Source organism: Eubalaena glacialis, chromosome 6 (genome assembly GCF_028564815.1).
Source record: "Eubalaena glacialis isolate mEubGla1 chromosome 6, mEubGla1.1.hap2.+ XY, whole genome shotgun sequence".
NCBI classification, from domain to species: domain Eukaryota; kingdom Metazoa; phylum Chordata; class Mammalia; order Artiodactyla; family Balaenidae; genus Eubalaena; species Eubalaena glacialis.
The window spans coordinates 95,514,989-95,536,337 of NC_083721.1; the positions used below are offsets into that span (position 1 = coordinate 95,514,989).

The following is a 21,349-nucleotide window of genomic DNA, read 5'->3' on the forward strand; positions in this document are numbered from 1 at the left end:
AAACAGCTCTAAGTGGTTTCCATGAAAACCAGCATCTCCTATTCTTTTTTTTTTTTTTTCCTAAACAGCCACAGTGCTCTCTTTCCATCTCCTTTACGAAGTTAAATACTAAAATAACATGGAGTCATTTTTAATACTTAGTACTGCTGGCTAGGCTACTTAATATCACCATGATTACATTTGCTGACTGTGAGGTTGGGATGCTGGAAAGCACACGAAATCTGTAGTTTGCCCCGCAGCAGGAGACAGCGGACGGTGTTGAGCACGCTAGGAAGTGGTAATGGTGTGAGAAGCCCCTGAGGCCAGCTGGGCAGGGGGAAGGCTGCTCGGCCACAAGGTTCCTGGTCAGACCAGGGCACCAATGAAGAGTTTCTCCCGGCTCTTATCTGCCTGGAGGTCACAGTGAGTGATAATCCCCATATAGACCGAGTCCTTTGGGTAAAGGCCTGCCGTCTCCATGGAGGCCCACTTAAAAGACAAAAACACCTGAGGGAGTGACATTAAAAACGAAAACACTCAGTGTGGCCCAGGTTATCTGACCACTTCTCGGGAATAAAGCAAGCAAGCAGAGCCACTGGAGGGCCCTGGGTGAAGCTGATGCCACCAGGTGAAGAGCACTGGGGATGCTTCGACTGACTGCCTGCCTGCCCCACAAATCGGGGATGTTTATCCTCCTCTGTTTTGTTCCCACTAACACAATGTTTCCAGCAGACTATTTTAAAGGAGGCTTTTACTCCATGCAGTTGTTTTAGGGAAAATACTTTTACTCTGTTCCATGATAGTTACTAACTTCCACAAATGCCCTCAGCTGCTTATTAGGTCAGACTTACAATGAAGCCACATGCACTAGGGCCATATGACAAGGGGGAATATTAAAGACAGTCATCCTGACATTACCGATCAAACAACCTGCACTGAAAAGACAACTGGGAACAAGGACTACCGAGGAGATTCAATTAATCGTTAATGTCACAAACTGGCAAAGTTGTTAACTTTTAAGTACAGATGGCATCTACTTTTGATCTGTCACCAGTGGTCAAGAGAGCCACAAAAATTCAAAATATATTTAGGTTTTCACGATGAGCCACTGCACATCCGTGACTTCTCTCCTAGGTCAGATTTTTAGCATAGAATGTGATTTTATGTTAAGAACAGCTGTGCCCATCTCAAAGCATTTTCATGTTTTTCAAGCTTAAAATAGGGCCCAACTGACATGAAAAACAAAACACTCCAGGTGGCTCTCGTGGCACAGAATAAAAAGCAAGCCACACACCTGCATTGCTTGTTTGTAAAAGTTGCTGTTAACTCTTTCCTTTTTTCCCATATGCATCACTTTTTTAAAAAAAATTTAAGCTACAGGGATTATTAGAGTGGTGAGATGGGTGTCATTTTTAAAGTTCGGATGACTATACTTTTTTCTATTAAAGCCTAATAAATTTTATCAGAAAGAAGATCTAAGAATGTTTTAAAGGACACTATAAAGGGAATCTCATCTCTAACACTGTCCCACTTTAATTCACCTCGTGTGACTAGCAATGAAGAAATAATCTGACTCAGAAATCACAACAAAAATGAAGACATTTTCTGAACTTGTTACAAAGTGTGACACTTGTCAGGAGCCCACAGCAATACTATATTTTGTCATCCTTTGTGCACCAAACTCATTTGCTGTCTCCAATTTATCCTTCCTGCTGATTGCTTCTGACACTTTCTCTGCTTATAAGAATTTCTAGAGAAAGCGTGCCAAGAGAGATGAAAAACATATTTATTCTATTAATTGGGATCTCTGGTTTAAAGAAACGACAGAAAACTTTAAAAACGACAAAAACGTACATTTCAAGCAGACTGATCCCTGATGCTGTGTTTGAAAGAAAAACCTGTCAATATGTGATTAAGGCTTGTTTATTGTAGTACCTCTATCAACAGAATTAATGATTGCCCGCTATTATTATACAAATGTTTATCTGATTAGAAAACAGGACTTGAACAAAACAATTTCTACAAACTTCACCTTCAGAATTTCCATCAGTAATCTCCAGCAAGTACTTGAGTATTTCTGAACCACCGTTGTCCTTTGGAGGATCTGGAAAGTAAGCAAATGCCTTATTAGTTATAAAAGTGTACTGATTTTTGTTAGTAAATATTATTAGAACACATAGAATCATATAATATACTGTCTAAATTCTGGATTCAACCAAAAGGCACAATAATTAATATATTATTTCACCCAACTCCTTTCTCGAAAAAACAAAAGAAACAAAAACACCACAAAACCTTCTGATTATCAAAGTTCGTAGAGCTAGAAATGTCAAAAAGTTAGCATTTATTTAGTGAAACATGAACAAAACTCAAAATATGGATTGATTTTTCTAAGAGTTATGTTCATTTATTTATTTTGAGATTCTGAAGCTTGCTCTTCAATATTTGATGGTTTTTATATAAGACAAAATATACATATATTTCTTCTTAAAAATTACTTTATTCTTTTTTTTATTTCACTTATATCATCAGTGAGAGACGGAGAGGGAAGAAAAGGGAGGTGCAAAACTTATTGACAAAATAAATAAAAGATAAGAATATAACAAATCTGTTCCATCACAGTTTGCTACTAAGCAAACTTTGTATCCCACATGAACCTAATATAAAACCAGAGCTGTGGATCAATAAGAACCTGTACCAAAGAGCCAGTTTGAGGAGGAGGTTCCAGCCTGTTACTAGAGCCCCGTGCACCTTAGGTATCATATCTGTCTACTGCTAACTCGGTGCCTGCAAGAGTTTTCTTTTCTGAGCAGGAAAATACCTTTTTGCAAGACTACACAGAATTTGCCTCTACTATCAATTGGCCACCTCTGTATTTTAGATATACCCTCAGGTTACTCATATAGATTTAGAAACTTTAATTCCTGTCTCCTTTCACCTGTTATTTCCATTAATGTATGCAAACTTCGGTAATAGATATTTACAGCAATAATTAAAAAGTTAAATATAGCATATGGCTAATGAAAGTAAATACTCAGTGTTGACAGAACTTTCTAGGATATTCTGAGAAAAAAAGCTTTAGATCTGGCAAAAAGCACATGTAGATTTTTTGTTTCTCTTAATCGTATCCATCTTCTAGGGAATAATTCTGCCTCAAAATTACCACAAAACTTGAAGCAGTTATGTATGTCTCAGTGGTTGGTCTCCAATAACAATTTAATAATGTTTTAAATTCCCTTTACATTACCTGACTGCCAGGTAAAATCTTATTTTAGATTTCTATTTTTTTTTTTTTTTTTGCCTGTTTGGTAGTTACTATTATTATATGACATTAGTGATAATCATACATATTATGTTTCACATACAGCTGCAAATGTTTATCAACATTCTAATGGCATTCATTTCACTGAAATAATCCATGCAGCAGGTGAGCCACAAAATCCTCTACCAGATCCCCACAAACACCATATGATGAACTTCAATGTGAAAACTTCCTGAAGTCCAAGACTTCCGATGACATACAAACAACAAAAACTAGTCTTCCTAATTCACTGTAACTTCAACATTCTGTAAAATTTAATATGACTTACCTAAATTTTGAAATTTATTTTTAATACTAAGTTTATAAATCAATTTTTATATTAAATATTGGTACATTTTTAAGGGCAAGCTATTGAAGAATGAAATATATTCAGAGATTACCACATTCAAATCAATAATACGTTAAAACTATAGGAGAAAAAAATGTGTCTTACGGGAAAATCATAAAGTAAATGAAATGCTCTTACAACTGTCAATTTTACCAGTTTGTAGAATTCTCAGGATGTTTCTCATACATATATTCCAAACGTGTAAAACTCCCTCAAATAATATGATTTGTTCATTGGTTTGTCACTACTGAAATTAATCAAGTTTTTAAAACAGCAGCAGCAACAGCAACAAAACATACCCCATTTAACACTAAAACCATGAGATGTAACTGGTCCTTTAATGAGGGGTCTTGTAGGAGGTCCAGGCCTGTCAGGACTCGTTGTACAAACCAAAACTTCACTTGGGCAGCTTTTCCCTTCCATATTAGAAGCAGTCAGCTATAACACAACCGAGAAAACATTAATATGCTTTAGATATCAGGTCTTAAACCAGTAGTGACTTTCAATATGGCAAGATCAAGGTATCCATAAACTCACATAGACACACTCACATATTCTCTTTCTCTCTCTCTCTCTCACAATCTCAAACTACTAATTTATAAGTGTTTCTTTAATGGAGTACTTATTTTCTATATAGTTTAGCTATTAACAATTAAAAACAAAACAACAAGGTAAGTTTTAGCCAAAGACACTTTTACCCTTTCAAGAAGACAAAACAAAACTAGTATGTCACCACCCAGTTCACAGTGTTTTGTGGAAGGAAAATATGGGGGAAAAGCAGATAAAAATAACCTTGCTTATTTAGGAGTAGGGCAATGCCACCTTGTGGAGAAATGCGAGCAGTATACCTATGATCTCATAGCCAGCATCGAGTAACAAGGAGTTTTAAAAATATCAAAAACTATCATTTTCCTTCAATAGTCACACATGCTACTGGATAATCCGACAACTATTTACTAAGTGACTACTCCGTGTTAAATAACATGATTTGGCTCACAAATTAAGAGAAGGAAAGGGGGAATCAGAAGACAACCACATCTCTCCAGAAGGCACACTGTCACACTAGAAAACACCGTGCTGTGCTAGAATCAACAAACAGTGGGCAGCACAGAAGGCAGCCTGCTGTTCCCTTCTCTCCTAACGAGGTCGCAAAGAGTTCGCAAAGCTGTCTTCCGATTCAACGCATCGTCACCCAACACGGAGCCCAAGTGGGGAGGGGGTGGGTAACAGAAGAGCAAAAGGAAAACGGCTGAGAAAAAGAAAATGGGCAAAAGAGCAAAGGGCAATGGAGAAAAGGGAAATCTGATTAAAAGAAGAAACTCCAAATAGAAAGGTGTGAAGTGCAGGTGAGAGACAGGTGCGCTGGGCACCTGGTTTGGGTCTTCCCAGGCAAGGGCATCTGGCCACGCTATGATGCAATTTATTACAGCACATTACGGCAACAGGTTTCTTTCTCAAAAGTGGGTTTTAAAATTAAAGTTGGGTGTGTATTTCATAGATGTTACCTTAAAAGTGTAAAGTGCAGTGAACTTAAAAATCTTTTAACCTGTACAGTAGATTTAAAATGGTAAAGGGATGAAACATGAAACAGCTTCATTTTAAAGCAGTTCAGGTACCAAAATGACTGACTTACCCTGAACTTATACTGTGTGCTTCTTTTGAGATTTTTCACAGTACAGGTTAAATCCTCTCCAGTGTATTTTGGGTGGAAAAGGTTATCCTGAAAAGCCAAAGCCAGAAAGAAACATGAGTATCATAAAATCTGGGCATTAAATACCTTGTCTGTAGGATTTTTATATTGCCTCCTTCCATCATCACCAGTGGGCCAGAAGTCTGGCAGCTACACCAAAAAGAGGGCCAGAATCCCACGGTGCTTTAAGAAAAATTCAACTCTATCACATGATAATTTGTCCTGGATCTGGGTACTTTTATTGCGAGACTAACACTAATTTGAATGGGAACAATGTCCTCTCTTTGAGAGAGTGTAGATTTGCTTTGGAATAGATGTCACCATATACTTCTCTCACAGAGCAAACTTTTCTGGTTACTCAATAAGCATTTTAAACAATGAATTTAACCACCAAATTAACGAAGCTTATGTAGTTAAAAAAATTATCTAACAATGTTGTCATGAAAAAAGGCTCTTGTACGGAGATCCTTACTGTCAAGCTGCAATGTGCTATGCAATCCACTGGCTGGGGTTTCCCACACAGTGTCCTCTTCTGGCCAAGGGGGAAAGCAGAGCTTGGATGGGGAAGACATAACCCTTCAACGGGATAAATATCCTACTGAAAGCTGACTGTACAGAATTCATTCAATAATATTCTCAGTCATGCACACATCCATCCATCCACCCACCCATTCATCTTGGAGCACCTTCTATGCATCAGGCTCTCTTCCATGCTCTAGCGGTTTAGCACTGCCCAAGAACAGACTAAGTCTTGCCCATCAGAAACAGATATAATAGCCAGAGAAAGCAATTAACAAAAAAACCTACAGAGAAATATGAAGCACGTTGTGTGGTGTTAAGTGCTATGAGACGAAAAATAAAGCTGGGTAAGAGGACAGAGTGGTGGAGCTAGGAAGCACTGCTTCCTACAGCTCTGCAGGCTCCTTAAGGCAGCCACATATGGCTCCTCCAATTTAAATGAAATACAATTAAAAATTCAGTTCCTTGGGCTTACAGCCACATTTCAAGGGCTCAGCAGCCACGTGTGGCTAGGCACTATCTTATTGGACAGCACACAATACAGAACATTTCCATCATCACAGAAAGTTCTCCTGGACAGTGCTGTTTTACAGGGTGGTCAGGAAAGGGTCATCCAAAGAGGTGACATGTGAGAAGGGACCTGAAGGAAATGAGGGAAGTGACTCAAAGATATCGGAAGGGGCATGAGAGCCGGAGGGCACCAGAACTGCAAAGGTGGGGCGGGACGGCACAGCTGGTATGCTCAGTGAGACTACAGTGGCAGGAACAAGGGCAGGAATGAAGAGCCTGAATGTGGAGGACCTGGAAAGCACTGCAAGAGCACTGGTTTTTCCTCTGAAAGAGAAGGGAAGGCACTGAGATGGGAAGGCTTCTGAGCAGAGCACTGACATGACTGTATTTGTATTTAACAGGATCACTCTGGCTTTGTGTGGAGAACAGACTGTAGTGTAGTAAGGATGAAAGTAGGGAAAATACTTAAGAGGCCATTCCAATAACCCAGGGGCGAGATGGTGGTGGTTCAAAAAGTGTAGTAGCTGTGCAGATGCTGAGAAACGGTCAGATTTCTGGATAACTTTTGAAGGGAGATTTAAAAGGATTTGCTGAATGACATATATAGACTGATATATATGAGGTCAAGGAAGAGCCCACGGGTTTCTGGCTTCCCCAAATGAAAGCATGGGGATGCCACCTACTTGGATGGGGAAGACTGTGGGAAGGCCAGGTTTCTGCTAGTGGTTACAGTGGTAGAAATTAAGAGCTTGGTTTCAAATTTAGGCAGCGAATCTAATTTCACCAGTGCATCCTGTAGTTATGATAAAACTGACTTTACAGAACACACACAAGGGTATAAAATGTGCCAGACTTACATTTTCGTCCTCCTGGATTTCCAAGGTGTAGGTGACTACTTCCTCAGGTGAACAGCCTTCTGGTTTATTCCACTGCAATGTGACCCATGTGACCCCAGCTCGAACAAGTCTTGGTGCAGAGGGCATCTGAGGAATGTTTCCTAATGTGTAGCACACCACCTCTTGGCTGTACCCACTGGAGAGAAACAGACCCGGTGAGACACGTTTAGAAGCACGGGAGGAGTCTTGGCATTTCAAAAGAGCAGGGATAAGCCTACCTGCTGCGCAACTTGCTTGGGTGGGAAAGTCTGGGGCCTGACAGGTTCATTGAGCAAAGGAAGGCAAGGATCCTTTATGTGATATTCCCTACCACAACTTCAATTTGCCCCAATCCACCCCCCCGCCCCCTGCACTGCTCTGCTTAGGTCTGCTACTAGAAAAGCATGCCATGTTACAGGACAATAGATTTAAACATTTATTTCCCCCCAAAAGCATCCAGCAGAAAGCACAGCACAGTGTGATGGTGACAAGCTATGAGCCACAGCTACCAAGGAGCCTTCAAATCAACGTGAGAGCAAATAACCGTCTATTGATAAAATAAATGTTTTACAAATATATATGGTGCTATTTTCCAAAAGTCTGTAGATGCTTCTAATTCATTTACAAATTCTTAAACTGTAGAAGCCTTTACCATTATGACTGTTCAACCAGTGCACTCTAAAAATACAGTGGCTATCATGGGTGGGGAAGGAGGGCTGTAAACCTTGTGGTCTTAAGAAGTTCTTCAGGCTGGAAAAAAGGTTGGGACCAATGATGTGCTGAACCTTTAAGAAGATTTTCAACAAGCAGTGACGAAAGAAAAAGATTTTTTCCTTAATCAACAGTTACCCAAGAAGTGCAACTGAAATACGGTCTTTTCAAAGCACCTTTAATCCATTGATGCTTCACCATAAACCTGTTCTTGCCTTTCTCTAGCAGCCTGGAGGCAAGCCGTGTGTCCTACCCAGTCCAGATTTTCTCCAGTCCTGTGAGTATCTGCCCGGGCCTGACAACAATGGATGGCCCAGCAACTCTTTCTTTGTATCAGGAAACACTCAGACATGATTGAAAAAAGGCAACTGAATGAGTAGCTTGCTAAAGTGATGAAAGAAAAAGGCACACAATCTGAAAAAAATAAAGCCCCCAGAGGATTCCTTTCAAAATCTGTAGTTACCTTCCTCCTGATTCTCAGAGACCCCTAGTGGGCCTTTGCATTACAGCCTGCAAGGCTGCAAAGAGGCCACACAGTGGCATTTATCACCTCAGAAGGGGCTTTCTAGCCTCTGATTAGGATTCCCTTTCAGAAAATCTCTAACTGGTTCGGTGTGGAGGCAGCAGGCGACCTTGCGCCTTTCGGCAACGTGACAGGAAGGCTCAGAAACACCACACAGACGCTTAAAGGCATGAGGACCAGGAAACGCCATACCTGGTGCCAATGTCATTCCGAGCAGCCAGCCTGAATGTGTACCCCATTGCCGGACACAGCTTTGTCAATTTGCAGTGTTTTTGGCTCCCAAAGAAGCACTGTCTGAAACCACTGTTTCTTTTTCCCTAAAACAGTGAAACAATGCAAAGAAGTTTAAAAAAACATAATAAGAGAATGAAGGAGCATTTTGAACAACTGTTTAATTTCCTAGTTTGGATGAACAAAACCAAGAGAAGGAAAGTGCTCTACAATGAAATGCCATCCCTAACACAAAGGCACTACAGAAAGTTGTGTCACTGAGATGGATAATGCACGGTCCTTGTGGTATTTCGTCAACAAAATAAAAAAGGCCCTTTCAGGCACAAGGCAGTGCTCACGTTAAGGATCACAGTTTCTCAGATCTTCTTCCTCACTTGGTCAAACTGCCTGATCCGACCCACAGGAGTGAGTCTGCAGCCTCACAGAATTGCTAACTCTGGAGCTGCACAGCCACCCCCAGATGGCCCAGCACCTGAGGACCAGTCTACGCAGCTCTGCAAGCCACAGAAAGTCCTCCCTGGTCTTCTCTCTCCTCTCCCGCCTTGTGGCAGCCCCCAAGCCCACACATGTACATTCTGGCTGGTGAGCTGTTTGTCTACTCATCCCTAAATACTGGGCGCATGCCTTTGACTCATCCTGTCCACATCTGGTCTCCTCAAGGCAGTGCTTTGGACAATCTGGGAGTTCTATCAAGGCTTGCAGAGTTGAACTGAATGTCTGACAAGCACTTTATCTATACGTGTTACAGCCATTCTTAAGTTTCTTATGAGGCTGGAAACATATTTTTAATGCATTCCTAGCCTTACACAATGCTTCAAATTCCTCGAAGGAAAAAGAAAACACTCCATTGGGTTCTCTTAATAGAAGTAAGAAAACAAAAACATAACTTAACTACGCTGTGCCATGCTCAGAGGCATGGAATACTCACATCGGCAGTTTTCTAGAATATTTCATACCCATAATCCACAGTATTTTATCTATGTTTATGCAAAAGAAAACCACATGCTAACAGTGGATGAATTAGCATTTTAATCAGACAGCCGGGCCCAGGACTTTCAGGAATGTTTGAAATTCTCAATTTATTACATAAAAAACAAAGAAAGCACATTTTTCTCCTAAGCAAATTTAAGCACTTCCTTCCTTAAAGCAGGCCTCCAAATGCTTACTACTGAAAGAAACATTCTAGGTGAAGTTTAGTTAAAAATAAATATACAACTAGCTTGAACAGATTAAAAACCACCATGCCACATTCATCCTCAAACTCTTCCCAACTCTCCCCTCACAAGCAAGGTGGTACCCTTTCCAAGGAAGGGAGTAGAAGCCCTAACAGTCCTTAAGATCCAAAGTTCATTTTATCAAGGGTTCAAAGTACATTCAGGTGCAGCTATGGAAAATGGGGAGTGGGGTGGGCAGGCAGTCAAACATAATGTCTTTCAGCGGCTACTTTAGCAAAGTCACCCTGTGACTCGCAAATCACGCCCTTAAGCTTACTTTAACCTTGAGTGTTAAGGTTGCTGCAGACAATTTATTCATAGAAAACCCATTTACGCATACATTTGCATAATTACATCCAGTGTCTGATTACGCTCTATGCGCTGCACGCCCTGGTATGTAGTATCCATTTCAGGCAGTAGCGTGATCTACCTTCTTTCCTCCTCTATTTCTGAGCTCAGAGTAAACAGTGCAAGAAAGGCACATCCTGCTGCCACGGAAGCCTCATCCCTTCCAAACCCAATGTTGGCTCCCCTTCAATGCCTCATTTTTCCTATTTCTTTGTTTGGTCTCCTTTGCCCATTTCTCGTGCTTAGAACTACAACCAGTAAATAAAAGCAGTCTGTTCCTTACTAGGTTGATTTGCTTTACTTTGGTGAAAACCAGGCTGTGGTTTAAATGAGAAAAAAACAGTGGGGAGGCATCAATGATGGAAATTAGACTTTTATTTTAAGGGGCCAGAGCACTGGGGCTCACTAAAGAATGGGGACAGAGGCATTCTGTGACCTTCAAGATGTTTTCCTATATTGCTAACATTAAAAAAAATTTCTTTCTACTTCAGTATCAAGAACAATTACTAAATGAACTCCAACTTGCTTAGATAAATCATGCCAAATTTTCCATCTTAATACCTTCCAAGATATGCAACTATGTGCGTGGACCTCAGGAACACAGAAAATGACCCAGAGTTGTCGGAACTACAGAATCAAGTTTTAGAAACAGTATCTGTAGAATCTGAAGGGGGTAAGGGTACAACTATTTCACAGAGTTAAAAAAGTAAAGCTTATTGGTGAATTTTTAGAAGTCACTGAGTATAAAACAAAAAAAGGGGGGTGGGAGTAGGTTAAAAAAATATTTCGGACATGAGAAGCTTCTGAATAAAAGAAAATACTCGTGTATGACATGGAGTTTAATATAAAAGGGATACCTGAGAAGAAAGAAATTAATATTCACAAGAGTCACTGCAGTGCAGAGGTAAGCTATGGCTGAGAGGTTAGCAGGTGAAGATGGAGAACGCCAGTGTGGGATGGCTCCCGCGTCCCCCTGGTCATCCGTGAAAGCCCATGCCAGGCTCTCAAATGGCTTCAGTCTTAGGCATTAGAGTAAGTACACGTTCAAAGGTACAGGCGATGTGAAGAATCTGTTTGTAAACCAAGCGTGATCCCAGGTTGCAAATAGCATTTATAAATAAAATATTATGCAGCTCTTCTTGTTGACAGAAATGGATAGGGTTTAAAAAAAAAAAAGATAATGCTTCAGAAGATTAAAAGATTGAGAGAAACGGACAGGAGTGATAATGTGAATGTTTATCGCTATTTATCAGAAATTAAATATGTCCAAGCCACTACTGTCTGAAGTTTTACAAATGGTAAATCACAACTTCCATGTTTGGTAGGTAGCGTGGCGCCAAATGATTCTGAGATATTATAATTTATGGCATGTTCCCTCTTTTAATAAAATCTAATTTAAAGTACACAGGATTACTGAGGCATACCCGCTTTACTTGGAAAGCCAACTTACTTTTTAATAATTTAAAGTTAGCTTCATGCGAAATCTCCTACTAAAACATGGTCCTAATGGAAATGGATAATCTCTCTCGACACTTTGTAGGCCTATTGTCATCAATAATCTGGTCAAACACAGGCAGCAGGGACACCTGTGGCCAAGGCCTCGTCCTGGTCAGCTACTGCTGCCAGGCTACTCGTGGGGTGTTACACAGAGGGGGGTTCAAAAGGTCTAGGAGTTGGCTGGTCTACAAGATCTGAGGTATGGATGCCCAGTAGCACGCTGACTCTGCATCCTGGGGGGTGACGGGCGTGCAGCATGGGAGCAGTTGGGATCAGAACCTCCGTAAGGTGAGCACCTGGGCTCCTGTTCTCCCGGGGAAGCAACAGAAACTTCACCCCAACTAGAGAAGAGGTGAGAGGAGGCTGGAAGCCCACACCCTTGATCATCCTGGAGCAGCCCTAGCCACTGGACTACTGACCTCATTGGACATGAAGCCCCAGCGTGTTCTGGACTAACTTGCTACCGCCAGTGTCCACAAGCCAAAAAGGGCAGATTTTCAGGGTTCCCCGACTTGTTTCCATTTCATAATCTTGGGCACGCCCAAATGATTTTTTCTACCTCACACACTGAGTTCATTCAAGGACAAGGTTAATCTTTACTAGAATGTGAAGAAATCTTGGAATACAAACCGACTGTGTGTTAACAGAGCTCAAGGTGCTCACTTTCGCAGGGAGTGAGGCATTACAAACCCAGCTGCTTCCTTTTTCAGCTGTGCCCCTCTTCTCGCTCAAATGAATTCACAGTTCTCGCTGATCTGCCATCATCCTGCACCTAGACCTAGCCTGAGAGCACCCATTCACCACCCTGGGCATTGAGACAAATGGAATTGTTTTCCGCCCAGGGTCCAGGGTGCTTGTCCTCCGATTCTGGTTAAAAGTGCTCGATTTGCCAGCAGCTGAATCATGTACACAGCGTGTATCAGATCAGTCCTTCCCCAGTCCTGAGGTCCCCTGCTTTGCCTCTATCACCTCTCTTACCATTGAACAAAAATACACTGCATATTATCTACATCCTAGACCCCACTGGGTCAGCTTAATTTCCATTCCTCCAGGCAGCCCGCTCCCTGATGCCACTGCAACTCTATTTACCACAGAGTTCACCGGGCCTAGTCTGGATGTGTCATTTATCTGATCCTTGGTGAACAAGTGCTTCTTTTCAGTTCTAGATTCACACAGTGAAGCGGGGGCACCACCTTCGGGGGCGAATTGCAGCCTTACTGCACTCAGAAGGCTACACACTCCTCCCACATCTGTCCCTGCTCCATCCTCGTCCTCACCCCCTTTGTAGAAGGGTCATACATTTGGTTACCACTCCTAATAATAATCAGAGTCTGGATGTTCTTTTAGGTCCTACAAAGTTCCTGCTACACTCTGAAGAATGTCAACTTTTTGCCAGACTGTGAAAGGACCCAACCTTAGAAAGGCAGGGGTGCGAGAAGGAAGCGTGGGGGAGTGTGTAAAATGCAACCCATGTGGCTACACAGCAGACAGTGACTCACCCTTGGAAACATTTTTCAAGATGAGTTAATATAAACTTCAGGGACAAAGATATTCTCAAACATTATTTCACTCTTTAAAATGAAATTTGGGGATAAATGATAAATAAAAGGTTTAAAATACTTTAAGGAATATATTCTCTATTTTCTCATTTTATCTTCTGCCCTTTTACTACCTACTTGAGTATTTTTCTTTCTAATCTAGCTTAAAATTTTAAATTAGTTCTTAAATAAGATTATAAATATATTAATTATCCCCTCAAAAAAGGGGGGAGGGAGCACTTTGCTGACCTCCTGTGAGTCACCCAAAGGAAGAGGACACATGTAGTGCAACAATGAGGCAGAGACATTAATTGGCAGGAAAGCAGTTTTTCTCATGGGTTCCCTTTCCTTATCACTGAGGGAACAGGCAGTAATCTCTCCCATCTGTTTAGTGAGAAGGGCCGGGTTTGTGCACCGCTGAGTCACACCCCGTCGGCCAGTGAGCCGCGCTGGCCACAGGGTCTGAGTCCCATCCTACCACTGCATCTCTGGGGCACATCTGTCTTCCTTCCCCTCTTCCCAGAACACTCAGAGGAGAGCAAGGGTAGGAAGAGAGTTATGTTGTACTTTCAAAGTCCATGCCCTTGCATATAACAGTCTTAGGGCATAGTACCTAAAACACTGTATGTGCTACACAAAGATAAAGGGAAAAAGATGAATGGACTAGGAGAGTCAGGAGAACCTTTTATGTCACATGGTGACGATTTTAAACATGTCCAAACATTCTCTGATTCTCCATCCAGTGAGGAGCAAAGCCTATGACCCTTTCCCTTGAATGTGCATGGGCTCGTGACTCTCTTGTAACTGACAGATGGAGTGGAAATGAAGTTGTGTGACTACCAAGGTGAGGTCTGAAAAGATGACGAAGTTTCTGTCTTTTCCCCAGAATGCTCACTTTTGCAATTCTGACTCCCCTGAGGCTGCCATGCTGTGAGGGAGCCTGAGACAAGGTCACACCGAAGCCAGCAGTGACCACTAGATTTGTGAGTGAGGGCCCCACCAGAAGGTTCCAGCTCCCAGCCAATGAGCCCTCCCAGCTGAACCGCCAGAAATTGTGGAACACAGGCTAGCTACTCCTCCAGTGCCCTGTCCAAATTCCCAACCCAGAATCCGTGAGATAAGAAAGTGACTGTTTTAAGGCATTAAGTTTTGAGGTAATTTGTTATGCAATATTACAGTCATCTATTTTGATGTCCATAGATGTCTATAATATGAAGTTTTTCAGTAAACTTTTATAAGCTCCTCCTGTACTATAAATAGCCAGGAGGTAAGGGAGCAGAAGTGTGCATGCTCATACTCAAAACCAATGTTTAAAGTATGCCTGGATAAAGGCTTCTATTTTCTACATGCACTTAGCACATGGTTTTTCCCTCAAAGCGTCCAACAAAGTAAGGCCTCTCTGAATAGATCTTAAAAATTATTTCTGTAGAAGCTAAAAATGTAACAAGATTCCTATATGATAAAGATCAACCAAAATTGTTAATCAATGGCAATGCAGTTACTTCATTTTACAGAGTGACATTTTAGAGAATTAAGATTTTTAATAATGCTATCCCCAAAGTTGTAGAGAACCCTGGGAATATTTTTAAATACAGACATGCAAAACTCTTTGGGGCACAGTTTAGGTTTTGCATAGGCTAAAGTCTCAGGAGTGAGCAAATTAAATAACCTTTCAAAGGACCTTCGCATATAATCGTGTTTCTACCTCTGTTTGCTATCTGTTTATGACACATAATGGAATAAAGTTCCAGTGGATAAATCAATTTACAGATAGGTCTGCCTATTTGAAAAATGGAATCTAAGTATATAAAACATATTTATTTCATAACATGCCAACTAATTTTTAAAGTTAAAATATGTTTAAAAGTAGTTGTTAATTTGTAAAACTATGTAACTGAAAACAAACAAAAATATTTTTTTCAAATCTGTTTTCCTTCTTTATAAACTTAGTATCTTCATAACGTTGTCCTCACCACTTGGGAAGATGAATCCTTAAAATGGGTTTGTTTCCTGCTAAGGAACTTAACACATCTATGGCCAATTCTATACATACAACTCACACATACTCCAACTAATTCAGGCCACAGTATTTTCTTGCCAGGAGTAATTCTGTAGACTGAGGTTGCTGTGGTTTCTCTGGCTGACATTTCCAATTCCCCTGGACTGCACTAACAATCTTGGAAGCTGGTATTTCCAACATTGGTACTACGAGATGAAGTTGGCTGATATTTTCAACTGCCTTCAGATTAATAGATTGGAAGTGATCCTTCCTGCTCCTCTTCCTGGCACAAGAAAATGAGAACGGCCAACACCAGAGTGCCCTGTGGTCATGTGACGTGTACTCTTCCTGATGTTGTCTTGATCTATTGACCTCCTTCTCCTACAGGTTCTTTCACAGCCATGCCTGTTGCCTTCCCAAGCTGCTCTTACCATTTGTGATGACTGCCTGCTAAATAAATAACATGCATTTGGTTGTCAGTTGTCATGTGCTCGTGGCCCATGGCTGCTGGATCCAGACATGGGCTGAGTGATTCTGGGCTAGGCACTCTCTGTAACAGCATAGTTCAACCTGTCAGAAACATCAACAATAAATCAAATAAAAAATAAGGCTGCACTGGCCAACTGAACTACTGCCAGGCTCGAAGATTTAGTCTGCTAGTACATCTATATTTAGAAGTTGTACCAGCGTTGGCCGACCCTAGGCAACATCAAAGATAAATGTTGGCTTCAGATATAAAAGCATGTATGTGTTCAGCATAGCCATATATAAGAAGGGGTTCAAAACAGGGAGGTGGGGACACTCCACATCTGGGTGGATTCCAAAGTTCTTTGCACCAAACCTCACTCTCCCCTCAGTGATGCCTCTTTCATTTAACTGACCACTCTGGCACAGAGGAATTTTCAAAGGTAAGAAAAGGGGGTAGCGTAGTTTGTGGCTGCATGTTATTAAATAAATACTACATGCATTTTATCCCCTGGCACACTAGTTTTTTATATTAGTGGGAGAGGCTTGGCTATCTGAAATAGCCAAGGATGTTCCTCTGGTTTAAAACAAACAAACATAATGTTCTTATATATCTCTCCATATACGGAGGTTCACCTGAGGTCGAGTGCTCTGATAGGATCAATGTGTTGAGACTATCCCAGTGAAGGGAAGGGGGTGATTTTAGAGCAGGCTGCCTATACAAGGGATGAACCAAAGGACGGATGGGCTCAGTTCACCCACCTAGCCAAGGCCCAAGGCGGCCATCCTCTAGCTGGCAACCAACAAGCAGGACAAATGAGTTGATAAATTAGGCGCCAAGGACCAAGATGCGCACATGTAATATAGCCTCAGCTGGAAGCTCCCCACAAAGTCTGCTGCCCTAATACATAATAACCCCCTCCTGTACACGTGACAAATGGTAAAAAGCACGGAGAATCTGCTTCCGGTGTGCAGATGTCTGGGGTCCCTAAAAGAGAGGGCTCCTTTTAACTCAGCTCTGTCTTTGATACCTGTGGACTTCTCTGAGTTATTAGATCCTTCCTTGCCTAGTTTCCTTCCATAGGGGCTAGAGTGGAGGAAGCTGCTCCCTGGGACCTCAGAAACCACCCTTTGACGTGGAGGTGGTAAAGATCTGTGATGTGGCAAAACACTGTCGTTCTGCCAGGTCACTGATTTGGCCCTTATGTAATATATGGTTTTTGATGGACAAATGACAGACGAACCTGGGACCCCACTCTCCAATCTCCAAGAGGGCACTCCCCGAGAATGGGCAAAGAGCTCGTGGGCCTGGGCAAGTGGCACCATCCCCTGACTTTCAGCCAGGCATCGGCGAGGGGCTGGGGAGTAGGCACTGGCCTTCCCAGTCTTCTCCACTGAACAACAGGCTCTGCAGCCTCGGGCAGCAGGGCTCCTCAGAGACGGCGTCAGCTGCACTCTCGGCGAGGCTCTCCTCACCCGCTCTGTGAGGCCAGGAAGTCACTCTGCTTGCCAATGCTACGGTTCTTCCAAGAAGGGCTGTCTAACCAGAAAAGCCACGTGCAAATTCACTCGTGCCAAGGAGCCTTTTGAAAGATTATCAATCTAACTAACGCCTAAGTGAAACAGGAATCTGATTAATAAAGCAGGAGCCAAGCACCTCCTACGGGGCCAGCTCTTTCTCTGCATGAGCTAGGCTGGCTGCTCCGGAACTAGATGCCCACAAAGCGACAGTCTGGGGCCTGCCGCCTACTCTAGGTTTCTGCAGTGGAGCTGCTGAGCCCGGGCCAGGCTGCCTGATGGTTCCCCACGGGCTTCTGGGCTCTACCTGCTGCCGGCCTTTTCTGTTCAAGTTCAAAATATACTCCCCTTGATTTCTGCAGTATTTATGTCATTCTCGGTCTGCTGTGCTCTACAGTTGCGTTCACTCATTAGTCACTGGGAAAGCCAAATGTGACATCCCTTTTTGGGCTAGCTGAGTCACATGTGAGGGAGAGTCTCGGGAACTCCACTAGTCACATTCCCACAAAGCTATTTTTCTGGTTCTTTAGTATATTCCCAACATGTCATGTCTGGAAGCAAAGCTAATGGCAAATTAGCATCTATATATAGCACTAACATCCGTCTTTATTTAGTTCAAACCAGAGCTATTAACCTCAGGGCTCCTGCATAAGTTCCTGACAGAAAAATGTCATATTCCTTTCATACACTCCTTCTATAATTGTTGACTTTTCCTATCCCAGATCTTAACATCAATGTGCTTAGGTGGTCTGAAATACTCATTACATAGAATCTGTCATTGTCCAAGTTGTCTCATTCAATTTTAACCTACCTGTGAGATAACAGACGTTATTTTTCAAGTGGAGAAGCTGAGACTTGGGGGTTAAATTATTTGTTTGACTAGTTAGAGACAAAGCAGAAACAATCCAGTTCTCTTTGGGTGAACACCATGTCACTGAACACATCAGCATGAATCCACGCCACGTGTTCACAGTGAGATCTTAAGAGACCTGCGTTTGTGCTGAGGAACTAGCTGCTAATAGCATCGGTTAGCACTTCTGTAGAGCACGCGTTAAAACAATATCTAAGAGGGCTTCCCTGGTGGCGCAGTGGTTGAGAATCCGCCTGCCAATGCAGGGGACACGGGTTCGAGCCCTGGTCTGGGAGGATCCCACGTGCCGCGGAGCGACTGGGCCCGTGAGCCACAACTGCTGAGCCTGCGCGTCTGGAGCCTGTGCTTCGCAACAAGAGAGGCCGCGACAGTGAGAGGCCCGTGCACGGCGATGAAGAGTGGCCCCCGCTTGCTGCAGCTAGAGAGAGCCCTCGCACAGAAACGAGGACCCAACACAGCCAAAAATAAATAAATTAATTAATTAATTTAAAAAAAAAAAAGTGAAAAAAAAAAAAAACCAATATCTAAGAGTAGAACTCACACTACCACTTATCTGAGTCACCCCAACAAAGGGACGTGGCCAGGAAAGGCCACACCTTTCCAAGTTATGAAAACTGATCTGTTTCAGGAGAAAACTGAAACTGATGGCTATAGCTGAAAAGCCAGTGACACCTGTGTGTTCCATTTTTAGTTGCTCATTACCATCTCGTAGTCACAGTTACTTCCTGCAGTGATGGAAAAATTAAGGGAGTGGCTAGGCACAATTACTCACGGAGAAAAGTAGGCATCCAGCCCTCTTGCAGAACTATTAGTGAGTAATTCCCAAGTGAAGTCTGTGAACAGTGATGTGACATGATTGACAATGAATTTAGGAGAGAGGATGTATCAGCTTCCCCCTCCCCGTGCTTCACGGTTCTGTTTTCTGTTCCCCATTAGGGCCACACCTGCCTTCAGAGACCAGCAGGCGGTTAGCTCTTGATTTTAAGGTCAACTCAGCACAGCATTCCCAGTCGTAGGAGAAATAAAGGCCAGGTACTCACTGGCCTCTCTGCTTCTGCTCTTTCATTCATGAAGTTCTTTTTCTAGAAACTTGACAGTAGGACTTGAGGTCCTGTGCTCTTAGTTTACTAACACCTTCAGAATTTTACACTAATTATTTTATTGGAATGGTGATTAAAAATTTGAGCAAAAGAGGGACTGTCCTGGTGGTCCAGTGGTAAAGAATCTGCCTTCCAATGCAGGGGACGCAGGTTCGACCCCTGGTCGGGGAACTAAGATCCCGCATGCCACAGGGTGACTAAGACCACGCGCCACAACTACTGAGCCCGCGCCTCAACTAGAGAAAGCAAACCTGCACGCTACAACTAGAGAGACGCCTGCGCGCCACAACGAAGAGCCCGCGTGCCCAATGAAGATCCCGTGTACCGCAACTAAGACCTGACGCAGCCAAAAAAATTTTAAAAAAATGAAATAAATGTTTAAAAAAAAATTGAGCAAAAGAATAAATTCTGGGAACTCTAGCCAGGGCTGATATAATAAAAATATGGGATGAGACATTCGTGGTGGCGTGTATGTAGATGGGGTCACCTCACCCCAAGCTGTGATTCTCAGACCAGGTGCCACAGCAGGAATGGGGCGGGGTGAGACTCCTGAACAAAAGCTTCTTCGAGACTGAACAATACCTGCTTCCCTCTCAGGCGGGGATCTGCTCCTTTGTGCACCCACCCACCTTTCTGCCCTTTAAGCTTGTTTCTACAGCCCCCTGGGTGCCATAGAGGCCGTGAGGGCATGGCTGGGAGAGGCGAGCTCTGGCTTTGGAGAGGGTTGGGCGTGGGGGAACTCCAGCTGAACCCCCCTCCTGTTCTCCTGCCCCACCGTACTCCACCAGGGCACGGTCTGGAAAGAGACGTGTACCAGGTGCACCTGGCTCAGACACCACCAGCAGAAGGTTTTGGAGGGAGAGCCAGAGCCTCACGTGCTCTCACTTTCGGCAGGTCAGATGTTGTTCTCTGTTTGTACATTTGATTTTCTTCCTTGAAGAATATTAAGCCACAGGACATAAAAGGATTCCTGTGTTGGCAAAAGGCCTATAGTCAATTAGCCTGGAATGTCCAGGAAAGCTCACCAGAGCCGACACCAGCAGAAATTTGAAGGTGGGAGGGAATATAAAGAGGAAAGGGGAAGACAGAAGAATTAGGATGGAAGTGAGGGCAAGATTAGGATGGAAGGAGAGCAAGGACGGGAAAGGCAGGAGAAGGCCCAAAATAAACAACTTCACATTCTGTGGTCATTCGTCCATAGTGGTACCTACTGAGTACAAATGATCATCAGAGGAGCTTCTCCATTTCATGTGAGGCTGTAGCATGTTTCCTCCCAGCATCATGCCAGGACACTTTCAAGTCAAATTCAAAGGTAAGGTGGCCAACAACTGAGTCACCATTACCATTTCCTGCAGCACCTGGGTTTTTCTTGAGGTTTCCCACTGACCTTACTTAACTTATGAAGCCATGGTCCAAGGCAGAGAAGCAGCAAAAAACATAGGACACACACACACACACACACACACACACACACACACACTCACCAGTGCTCTGAGAAGATATGGAGAGGAAAAAAGCTCTTTACTGGGTAAACCCTATCTCGATATAAAACCTCAACCACAAGGACCATAGGGGGTGGTTTCACTTTCCAATCAAGCCGCCTTAACATGAAATCCACCTAATCTGTAAAATATACTGGTTAAGTCTGAGATTTCACCAATCGGTACATAGGAACTACTCACAAGGATCCTAAGAACAATAGATCACTGTCTTTGGTAACTTGGAACTCTAGCTGTTCAGATGCAACCCAGATGGGAAAATATGCTTCTGCAAAAAGCAGAAGATAAAGAGCCCCCTTTCCACATCAAAATTTCATCATGAGAATTTCATCCATTTTCATTTTACATTTGGTTAAAATATTTTTCCCACACTTGACAAGTGGCTTTTTGCCTAAGCCTGTGTTCTGAATCTTTCAGTGCCCCTAAATTTAAGTCACAAAGACTAGTTAACTTGCATTACTCTCCAAAGTCAACATTTCCTATTCTTAAAATCCTTAGTCTGTTTGCTTGATCACAGAAAGAGAATAAAAACACAGGTAAATGAATGAACGGAATTAAGATATACAAGAATAGTATCGTTGTTTTTTAGAAACAGAAGATTTCTGCATCCCA

At 42.6% G+C, this 21,349-nt stretch overlaps 1 protein-coding gene across 5 annotated transcripts in view; it reads right to left on the reverse strand.

The window, feature by feature from the left end:
- Positions 1-21,349, reverse strand: part of FNDC3B (fibronectin type III domain containing 3B) — a 350,641-nt gene that overhangs the window by 51,667 nt on the left and 277,625 nt on the right. For 4 of the 5 annotated variants that reach the window (XM_061194468.1, XM_061194471.1, XM_061194469.1 and 1 more), the window contains exons 12-16: positions 8,650-8,774; positions 7,206-7,380; positions 5,263-5,349; positions 3,929-4,067; positions 2,012-2,083 (exon numbers count right to left, since the gene is read on the reverse strand). In XM_061194468.1, the coding sequence (XP_061050451.1) occupies positions 2,012-2,083; positions 3,929-4,067; positions 5,263-5,349; positions 7,206-7,380; positions 8,650-8,774 (598 nt within the window). The remainder of the gene's footprint in view (positions 1-2,011; positions 2,084-3,928; positions 4,068-5,262; positions 5,350-7,205; positions 7,381-8,649; positions 8,775-21,349) is intronic. The other variant, XM_061194472.1, reaches the window with a different exon arrangement.